The sequence below is a fragment of the Anoplophora glabripennis genome, unplaced genomic scaffold (assembly GCF_000390285.2).
Source record: "Anoplophora glabripennis isolate ALB-LARVAE unplaced genomic scaffold, Agla_2.0 scaffold249, whole genome shotgun sequence".
NCBI classification, from domain to species: domain Eukaryota; kingdom Metazoa; phylum Arthropoda; class Insecta; order Coleoptera; family Cerambycidae; genus Anoplophora; species Anoplophora glabripennis.
Genome location: NW_019416857.1, coordinates 439,594 through 451,054, shown reverse-complemented (window position 1 = coordinate 451,054; position 11,461 = coordinate 439,594). Strand labels below are relative to the sequence as shown.

At 32.1% G+C, this 11,461-nt stretch overlaps 1 protein-coding gene across 2 annotated transcripts in view; it reads right to left on the bottom strand.

Annotated features, from left to right (window-relative positions):
- The window catches only part of LOC108907225 (adenylate cyclase type 6), a 309,463-nt gene that overhangs the window by 48,313 nt on the left and 249,689 nt on the right, over window positions 1–11,461 (bottom strand). For both annotated transcript variants that reach the window (XM_018710803.2, XM_018710804.2), the window contains exons 6-9: window positions 10,157–10,382; window positions 7,755–7,846; window positions 3,952–4,140; window positions 671–820 (exon numbers count right to left, since the gene is read on the bottom strand). In XM_018710803.2, coding sequence (XP_018566319.1) covers window positions 671–820; window positions 3,952–4,140; window positions 7,755–7,846; window positions 10,157–10,382 — 657 coding nt within the window. The remainder of the gene's footprint in view (window positions 1–670; window positions 821–3,951; window positions 4,141–7,754; window positions 7,847–10,156; window positions 10,383–11,461) is intronic.

Genomic DNA, 11,461 nt, shown 5'->3' with positions numbered 1-11,461 from the left:
TTTTTTTTTAAACGAAACGCTATTCATTTTAATAACTATAATATCCGTAGACGCCTAAACGAAAATATTCACACGTGCCGCTCGCAGAAATAAACCACCACATACCACGTACGAAATATTACTGCATTTACTACAGAGTGCAGACTGCAGCGCTGTGACTATTGCAGCCGCAAAAGCCCCTATCTCCGTGTACTGGGTCACGTGCCTGATCAGCCAATAAAAACAAAGGACGCATATAATTGTTCGCTGTCCACACATTGTGTATATGAGGTTGCATATATTAAGGAGCGTAGCTCGCGTCGCAATAAATAATAATATAAGCTCCTAGATTTATTTTAGCGCGAGTACATATGGATTCTTTAAATATTTTGTTGACATTTAATATGATTAAATACATACAATTTTATGTGTTCTGCAGCTCCGCAGCTCTTATGGTAAAACCGCCACTGCTCCTCACACAACCAAAAAAGCTTCTGCGAAAATAAATGTAATTTCTAGGACTTCTATCAGGTACTAAAAGTCGTGACGTTAAAAAGTCGTTTAATACATTTCTGCCCGATTCGTATAAGACGCGCGGGCTCTTCATGAATATAAATTGGATTTACGTTAAGTAAACCATTACGCGCGCCATCTAGACAGGTAATTAGATCGGGAAAGCGGAATTTCTTACCTGTTGTTGATTTTCTCTCTGTATCTTGAGCCGCGCCTCGATGCACTGCCTCGTCTCCAAGAAGGCCTTCCTCTGGGCCACTTCCCGGGGATAATGGGTGCACACGCCGGCGACGTTCCCACAAAGCAAGATAAGGAAACAGCTGCCGACCTGGAACGGGAGAAACAGGCGACGCTCAAAACGAGATGGAAATTGCACGATATAACTAAGTGTCCTGAGAAGGGAAGTCTATTGTGGACATTACCAGGTGATAATCTGGGTAGATTACTAAGGCCTTGCATCTGACGTGTTGCTCTTTAGTGATGTCAGTACCTGTGGTTATAGTTTATCTCCAATTGCAAACGACACAAGTCAGTACGCGCGTTGTTCTTAGCTTAATTCCATAATTTTGGCTATTATGTACTAGATCAATCATAATGTAAAACGCGATTTTAAGAAAACTTATACCGGGTGTCCCATTTTAAAAAATACACGTGAATATATCTTAAGTTAAGGGCTTAATGAACAGATTTTTCAAATAAAAGTTGTAGGGTTTTGAGGGGGACATTTAATGGTGACCTTGACCACGACCTTCAAGATCGTTTCAAGGTCTAGTTGATTTTTCAAATGAAAACACATATTTTTGACACCAATAATGAAAAGAGCAGATAATTTTACATCCGCCTATGACCTTGACCGTGACCTTCAATTGCATTTAAAGGTCAGTTGAAGGTCATTTAATTTTTTTGTTGAAAATTCATTTCCGTCTTGCTGAATAGTGTTTGTGTAGAGGGTTTTCGAGAGCGCTGATCGCGATTATGAAAATATTCAAAACCAATATGGCCGACCAATTTTTGGTAAACATTTTTAATATTCATATGGATTAACATTTTGAAAATGCTTCAACGTACGTTAAAACTCAAGGTCGAGCCGAGTATTCGACATATTGGATCCGCCGTATCGGATTTAACTAAATTCTGAGCTAATCTGAGTTCAAAATCATTTGAATAAAAAATGCATGCCGCAAAGGGTTAATGGGTATTCTGGAAAATTATGGTGAACCCCACATATCAAAAAGAAAAATATGAACAAGAATAAAGTTTTGCCTGCAAAATACTAGAATGACCTTCAAATGACTATTGAAACTTCAGGTCATGATCAAGGTTATATCCGGAAGCAAAATTCTCCGCGCTTTCTATTTTGGTCTGAAACATACCGGTTTCTATTTGAAAAATTAACTTGACCTTGAACTGCCCGCGAAGGTCAAGGTCAATGTCATAGATGGACGTGAAATGGCCCGCTCTTCTCATTTCTGGTCTCAAAAGTAGAATTTGCAACAAAAACTAAAATGACCTTCAAATGACCTTGAAGGTCATAGTCGGATGTAAAATTTTCTGCTCATTTCATTTCTGGTGTCAAAAATATGTTTCCATTTAATAAAATCAACTTGCAATGACCTTGAAGGTCATAGTCAAGGTCACTATTAGATGTCCCCCTCAAAATCTTACAACTTTTATTTGAAAAATTTTTTCATTAAGCCCTTAATTTGAGAGATATTCACGTGTATTTTTTAAAATACAATTATTCCTACAATCATGGCAGGAACAAATTGTATCAAACCTTAACACAATATTGTTTGAAAATTTAAGAAAATCTACAATTTGTTGGTTGAATTTTCGCACAATTTGTTCTTGTCGCGATTTTGGAAATTTTTATAACAATGTTTTTTCTGTCTCATCATGACGTGCAATGTTTACAACTCCTTTCTTGTCAAGTTTTTAATCAATAAAAATATACAGGATGTTATTTAATATACAAGGTGTTCAAAAAGTTTGGAACCCCGCCCCCTATCTCATGCTGCTCAAACAAAAATATGATTAGGACAAAATTTGCAGGGTTTTGAGTGAGCAATCCGACGGTGACCTTGACCATGAGCTTCAAGGTCATTTAGAAGTCAAGTTGAAAATTTTAAGTGGAACCGTATATTTTTTACCCCGGAAATGGTCACAGTAGTTCCAACAGCCTGTCTCCGAAGGTTCTCATCAGTGGAAAAATTACCGAAATGTTAGGGTTAAAAGTGAGCACATAAACGGTGACTTTGACTGTAACTTGGACGTCGTTTACATGTTAATTTGAAAACTTTTTTAATCAAATTTTTTGTCCAATATATTAGGTCCGTTCCTGGGTCAAAAATATACGGTTCCATTTAAAATTTTCAACTTGACCTCTAAATGACCTTGAAGGTCATGGTCAAGGTCACATTCGAACGTAAAATTTTTCGCTCTTACCATTTCCGGGGTCAAAAGTATACGGTTCTATATAAAATTTTCAACTTGACCTCTAAATTACCTTCTAGGTCACCGTTGGATTACTCACTCAAAACCGTGTAACTTTTCTTAATAATTTTTGTTTGAGCAGCATTTTCTGAGATAGAGGGGGGGGGGGGATTCCAAACTTTTTGAACACCCTGTATGGCCAAACTTCAAGGAGTGATCCTTTGAGTAATTCTAAGACGAAAAGTTTATATAAACATAGGTCCAGAATGTTTCGTTGTTGTCAGTGTTATTTATGATAGACAGGATCTAATTTAGCCCAAACTGGATTAAAATTATTAAGTCCAGTGGCGTCCCAGGGGTCGCGTTAATAAATATTTTTGACAAAAAAACTTGACTGACTTTTTTAGGTATAACTTTTATAATTGTTTTCACATTAAACAACTAGTAAGTACAATTTTTTTCTCTTGAATTTTTTTCGTATCTTGGTTCCTTTTTGGAGAAAAAATAAATAAAAATCATTTCATTGTATGTCCTTGGGACAAAATAATAAAAAATAAAAACTACCAAACTATAAAAAATCGTTAATGTAATTAGTGTTTATTAGGACATAATATTGTCATTTCAAAAAGTTAACAGGAATAAATATTTAAATGTCGTTTTGCATATTTTTTTAATAATTTCTGAGCTTATCAAATCAATAAATCTCGACATTTCCGATGAAGATTTATGTTAGTCGTAAAGTTAACTGCTGATAGTGCACATCTAGGTTACGTATATCACAAATGTAGGGTCGCGAAGCTAATAGTCAGACCCCTTTTTTTGTGCAGGAAATATCTGCAGGAAATTCGTTTTATTATGCGCTCCCGCGTTGAACTTCGCCCGGTTCCAGCAGGAAATCGCCACGTTTGTTCGTAGCCCGCGTTTTTTTCTTAATAAAACACGTTTCATTTCGTTCCTTATAAAGTTCCGAGATAACACACATCATTGTGAAATAATTTTGGAATCTTATGAGAACTGTTCACTCACCTCTGAAAATCTGGTCAGTCTCCCGACGTACAGCAGCAGGATGATTTCAGTAACGGCCATGATGGTTCCGGATAATAAAGCGTCTTTCAGTCGGTTTGGCATCAGGGCGTAGGTGAGGTAAGTGGAGGACAGGGCGAAGGCCGTCCCCATAAGGGGCCGGTCGTCCTCGAAAATGAACGCGATGCATATCTGGAAAAACGCATTGGTCTCAGGTTTCCAGAAGTGGATCAATAGTGAGGTTAATTTTATTCGTGTACCTATTTTTCCCATTCAAAATCTCTTATTAGTCCAACCAAATTACACTTGAAGAAAAAAAAAATTGTTACCTAGACTTTTATAAGTGGAAATGGTAAAAGGGCTTATAATAAACCTAAAAAAAATAAATGCGTGAGCAGGGCGGCGGAGGGTTGATTTGGGGGGTTGAGAAGTTGTGTGAAAAATTGTATCATTGAGATTTCTGGCGAAAGTTGACGTTAAACAAAAAACTATCCAATACAAAAGTTGTAGATCATGCAAAAATCTACAACTTTTGTAGAGGTCACTTTTTAACATAACCTCAAGCTTTCCGAGAAAAATGCTAAAAACAGGTTTTTTCTGATTTTTCGTTTTTTATTTCTCATTTCCGCAAAAATAATTTAATTTTGACGAAACTTGCTGAAAGTATAACTTTCTCTGTCTTAAATAACCTCGATTATTTTTAGACAAAAAAGTCAAGAAGTTTCTAAGATATTCATTTTTTCAGCCTGAAAATGACTTTTTTTTTTTTTCAAAGAAAAATCCTACTTTAAAAAATCATCGTACAGAGTTCTGCCGGTAATCATTTTTTTCGTTTTGACATATACTTTTTGATGAAATAAAAAAATCTGTAATAACAGTTCAAAAACATGCTAAAAAATGCAAAAAAATAAAAAATTACTTGCAACTATGAATTACACACATGAATTAATTAACACAAATGATAAATTATCTCTGGATGATTTGAGATTTCAGCAATCAAAGTATTAACTGCAAAGTCTACTGTTGACGCGAAATCCGAAAACCCAAAATTTTGCAAAATCGTTTTATTTTTTGGTTTTATTTGAAAACGAATAACATTGCCACTTTTTCGCTATATCCAATGGCCTCAACATTTTTGCAATCCGACGTTTCGTCTTCGAGAGGCCATCATCAGATACATTTTTTTTTTAAGTATATCGCTGCTATTTTTATGACAAAATCTAGTCATGTTTAATTCTGTATTAGATGATATTACTATTGTAAAAAGGTTTTAAAAATTTTTCTTGAGTACGGCTCTGAACGCTTTCAAAATATCTGTATCTATTGGAGGAGANGAGGGAGGGAGGGAGAGGGTGAGAGGGAGAGGGAGGGAGAGGGGGAGAGGCAGAAAGGGAGAGAGGGAGAGAGAGAGAGAGAGGAGAATACAGCAGAGGAGTCAATACAGCACAAAATATCCAAGAATTTTTTTAATCCATAATTTAAAAAGTTGTAAGTACCTAATAAAAAAAATAATAACGAATTTACGAAATATTTTATTATTTCTAATTAGTATTCCTAATAGCAGTAAAACATTAACTTTTATACTGTTATGACTTCATCAAATAGATATTTTGAAAGAGTTCAGAGCCGTACTCAGGAAAAATTATAAATGATAGCGAAAACAAACTAAAAATTTTTAAGCGATTACAATAGTAATATCCTCTAATTCAGAATTAAAAATTACTTTAGATTTTGTCATAAAAATAACGGCGACGTATTTAAAAAAAGTAACCCGATGATGGCTCCTCGAAGACGAAACGTCGGATTGCAAAAATGTTGACGCCATTGTATAGAGCGAAAAACGTGACATTGTAAATATGTAATTTATTTTAAAATTCGTTTTCAAATAAAGCTAGAAAAAATTAAACAATTTTGCAAAATTTAGGGTTTTTTCGGATATCTTCGGAACTACCCGGAATTTTAAAACTTTCTAAACGGCATATTGTTAGGTATAAAAGAACACAACTTTTTTCTAATCTGAGCCACTCCGTATCTCTTACCGTTTCCTAGATCCTAATGCTATCCCATCCTTATCTTGGACACATTCATGAATTCATCAAACTTTAAAAAAATAAGTACACTAATCGATCCTACGGGAAAAAAATTATTGTTTATTTTATTTATTCACTATTCGACTTATGTTTATAGCAATACTGTACAAAAATAGTTTTAGGTCAAACAATGAGACATTTTTTTTTGTATTTTTTCCATACAACTGAATGGTGTAATCAGGTTTTGATTTTTTTTAAATTTAAACAAATTATCAACAATTACTGAAAAATTCATTGCTACAAGTCATTTTTTACTTTTTTACATTTTTGAGCATGTTTTTGGACTGTTATTACAAATTTTTTTATTTCAACAAAAAGTATATGTCAAAACGAAAAAAATAATTACCGGCAGAACTCTGTACGATGATTTTTTTAAGTAGAATATTTCTTTGAAAAAAAAGTGTTTCAGGCCGAAAAAAATGAATATCTCTGAAACTTCTTGATTTTTTTATCTAAAAAAATTTGAGGTTATTTAAGACAGAGAAAGGTATACTTTCAGCAAGTTTCGTCAAAATTGAATTAATTTTGCGGAAATGAGAAATAAAAAACGAAAAATCAGAAAAAAAAATTGTTTTTCGCATTTTTCTAGGAAATTTTGAGGTTATGTTAAAAAATGACCTCTATAAAAGTTGTAGATTTTTGCATGATCTACAACTTTAGTATTAGATACTTTTTTCTCTGACGTCAACTTTTCATTAAATTTTTCATAACTTTTCAACCCCCCAAATCAACCCTCCGCCGCACCTGCTCAAGCATTTATTTTTTTTTTTCGTTTATTATAAGCCCCTTTCCATTTCCACTTATAAAAGTCCAGGTAACAATTTTCTTTTTTTTCTTTTTTTCCCTCTAAATGATTTATTTTAATCGGTCTACATACAATGTATATATGTTTTTTTATGGGGAAACAACAAAAACTATTACCTTGATCAAGAATTTTTTGAATATTTTCTGATATTCTGTCCAACGAATGATGCATCTTTGAAACAATCATTCATCAGAAGACAATTTTTGCAACCGAGTTATCCTTATTCGATGATCGGAAAATACAAATTTTGCCGAGAAACTTCTCCTTCGTCGACGACGGCGAATTTATTTTAGGAGCGTCCTTGAATTTCACTTTAACCAAAAGAAAATTCAGAAGCAGGGAAGAACAAACTGTTGTAGGGGGCTATTTAAAAACTTTTAATTAAAATTAGTTGCCAAAACACTCAACAAATAATTTAATCTCTGCAAACTCTCCCAGAGGAAATAATATGGGAATTCTGAAGGCGGCGAAACTTACAAACATCTCTCGAGATGAATCCGATGTCGAGACAGGTCCAACTTTTAATTAAAATACAATATATTTCAGTCGCTGGGCTTTTTGTTGGAAACATTTATTGAAACCTCACAAACACGATCAATTTTATTTCGTGATCTTTAAATATTTTTACTCGGAGGTTGTTTGATGAGAAAAAACAAATAAACTGGGTCCTTTCCATTTGTATTTTCTGGCTGTTTTGTTGTGCTGAATGAACCTTTCTTTCTTACAAACTCTTTCAAGTTTATGAGACGTTAATAAAATATTCCAATCCATTATTTAATGCTGCCTTTGATGAAATATACATTTAAGTTTAATCTCAGAAGAAAAACAGAATGTCCACGGATAATAATTTCCGCTTGAGATAGGTATTATTTCTAAATTAGAATTTCAATTACTGCAGGAGTTCAACTTACCTCTAAAGTTAAAAAAGTAACTAAGATGAAGTACGAAATAATGATTAAGTAAACTTCGTTCATCGTGGGCTTGGAAACCACGGTGAGTAACACTGGAAAACAAAGAAAAACTATTAAACACTCGGATGGATATTTCATGAATATTTAAGAATTATAAAATACCTTGTAAAATGCGTTCCAACAGTATTTATTTTAAATGGAACTCATAAGAATTTCTATTTTAGTGGAGTCAAGATAGATTTTGACTCGCGAAAATTACTGGAAGAGAGAACTTTTTATTTTTCGCTTTGTAAAGTTGTCAGAAACAACATATAAAAAGTTACCAACTGTAGAGTGTACGCTAAATTATGTATTTAACAAATTAATTGCAAAATTTCAGTTTTTGCAAAATATATAAAAAAAAATTATTAAAAAAAAAAATAACTGCGCCGTTCGAAAGAACAGGAAATTTTACATAAAAAATGTTAATAAAGTTTTTTTCTAAAATGCGAATTGAAGGCTGCAGAAGTTTTTTTTCTAATGTACGAAAAATGAGACGGGCGCCTCCCCCCTCCAAGTATAGCTCTCGAAGAGCGCGCTACACTAAATTTGTTATAACTTTTGATAATTGATCAAATCGACCTCACAAAAATTTAAATGAAAGAAGAGTCATCCGGCTATCAAAATTTTCTGTCTTTAAACTTGAGAAAAAAAAATAAATAGTACGTATATAAAGTTACGTCATTCTATAATTTTGTGCAATAATAATAAAACAGCTGTCATTCTTTTAATTTTTAAAATAAATTTCTATAACTATCACAGCTTACTTTTCAAATGACAATTGAAACAGTGAGCGATATGGAAAAAATCTTAAAAATTTAATTTGAATAATATTGAGCACAACATATTCAATAATTCTAAGAAATCACAAATTTTACTTTTTAGGCCATACTTTATAGATCAAAAACTATAGTTGTAAATGTGATATTGAAATTTTATGAGAGCACTTTTTAAAGCTTAAATTCTCTACTTTAAGGTGGTGCATTTTATTTTTCTTAAAAAAATTGAAATAATAGTTGAAAAAACAGAAAATAAAAAATAAAAATATTTCATGAAAATTCCGTGAATTTTATTGTTAAATAAAGTTTAATAATGTACAAAAAAAATTTTTTTTTGTTTAATAATCCGTCAAAGAATTAAGTTAAGACCTTAAAAGAAGTAAATCCAGTGAAAAATTATTTTTTTATTTATAGTAAGTAATAAGTGGAAAATTGTTACAACAGCAAAAAAATAACATTTTTTGATGAATTGATTTAATATTCATTTTTAAAACGTATATTTTGTATCTAAAATTGTGAATATAAGTTTTCTTAATGATGTAAACACAGATATGAGTTTGGGTGACGAAGCTAAGCAGTGAGCACACCAAATATTTTTTTGTTACTTACAGTTTATTTATTTTAAAAGCGTTTTTCGTTTATAAGAATTAAATAATAATTATTATAAATATAATATGATTTTTATGTTTTCGAGTAAGCTGCAGTTATCAGTGTGTTAAAAAGTGTGTTATTCACATATTTTGTCCTTTTTGAAGTTATACTCTCGTACACTTGTAATTCTTTAATGTAATATTATTACTTAATATTACAAATAATCTTCACTTTGCATTTAAGGTATTTATATTCGTTTTCTTTTATGCTAAACCTGTAAATGTATGAGTTTAATATTTATATATGAATATTGATCCATTTTTAAAATAATTAATGAATAAATAAATAATAGGGGACGTTGATTTTGATTTTGAAATTTTGTATTTAAAATCAGTGTTTTTTTTTCAATTTTATTGGCTTAAAGTCTTAATTGCCCCGTTATTTTTGAAGAAGAGCAAGAACTCGATGAGATTTAAAAATTAATTATTTTGTAATAAATTTGTTTTTTAAAAAATAAAACATATTTTCAATAAAACCTCTTTAGCCATTTATAATTTTCATTTTTCGAACCTCTATTTTACAAATATGAGCGAGTTTGATATAAAATCGATAATTGTTAAATAAATTGTTTAAAATAGTCGGCCATATTGGATCAGCCATTTTGAATTTTAATTTTTCGACTTCATATTCTTGTTCGGCGACATCGAAAACCCCTATATTGTCAATTTGAAACAATTCGATTTAAAATTCATTGAATTATTTTAAATATTCTTAAAAAAAAACAATTTATTATTGTTTAAACAATTAAAAAACAATTAGCGTACAAAAATAAGTTTCTAAGTTTTTCTAATATTTATCTCCAAGTTATTTCAAAGGATTTTAGGAAAATCGACGCTTCCCATAATTATTTCGAAATAATGCGTAATTTTAAGCTATCTTGACTCCACTATTTTAGTTTAAAAAAAGACCCGACACCTCCCACAAGCCTCTTACCTCCATAGATGGCTATACAACAGCCCGTCGTACACATTAGAACGAGCAACTTCTCCAATCTGTCAGACCCTGCCTGTATTTTCGAGGCGTCTTCCTCGCGCGGCAGCGCGAAGTCTATCGCCGCCACCATCAAGAAGCCGATGCAGAGCAGCAGCAGAAGCGAGATCAGATTCGTCATATTGCTTTGGTTCATCTTTAAAAAATATCTCTGGTACAACATCTCCACCTTGAACAAGAGAGAACGATTTAATCCAGCAAGTGGGTTGAATGCTATTGGCGAATCAAACGAAGAATTTGCTTGTTTCCCACAATTTTCAGAAAATAAATCAGATAAAAGATAACCTCACAATTTATTGCGAGATATATTATTTTATAGTTCATTGACACGAACAGTAGTTTTTGGCGTTTTTTTATATTTGTTAGTTATAAAAAATTAATTAAATTAAACAAAGTATTTTAAAAGTCGGTTATTAAGGGCGTCCTTAAGGAGGTATATCGGGGTCCGAGGGAAGTGAGGAGCGCAGGGGGGGTCCTATGCTTTTCTTATGGGACTAAAACCCGCTGCCAATTTGAAAAAATTTAATTATATTGAAATTATTTGCGATAAACATTATCTATATAGCAAAGAAATCTACTCATATGAACATAGCATAATATTGACTAATTAACAACATAAAAATATAATATTTAAGTAGTTTTAAATTATATTTAATGAACGCATAAAGATTATGCAGATGTGGCAACAGCGCTAATAATTGACTAGCAGTTGTACACACTGCGAACCTACAGACCTCGGACATCGGAGATATTGAGCGTCAAATTCGGGTAAAGATGCGTACGCGTTCAAAAATGTATTGTGTGTAAACTATGTACAATATAATTATTATACAGGGTGTATAATTAACTACTAAATAAGTGTAAAACATTCAAGGGGGTGATTCCTCATCGAAAAAAAGATAGGATCTTTCATATAAAGAAACTTCATTGGAGCATCCCTTGTTAAGATACAGCCCTTTAAAGGGGGTACATAAAATTTGTTTAACAATTTTTTTCACAAGCACTAAACAAGTTACAATATTGAAATTAACCTGACATTTTCTACTACCAAAAAGACACTTAGCCAGTAATTTATTTGGTTTACCCCATGGTAGTAAGGGGTGGAAAACGCAACCCCTAAAATTTATTTCCAACGTAATTTTTTGTCTTATTATTTTTTTACCATTTAAAAATTTATTTCCGATAGCCTGTTTCATTCTAAAAAAAAATGTCTCTTGAATTTTTTGCCCAAATTAAACCAGTTCGCAG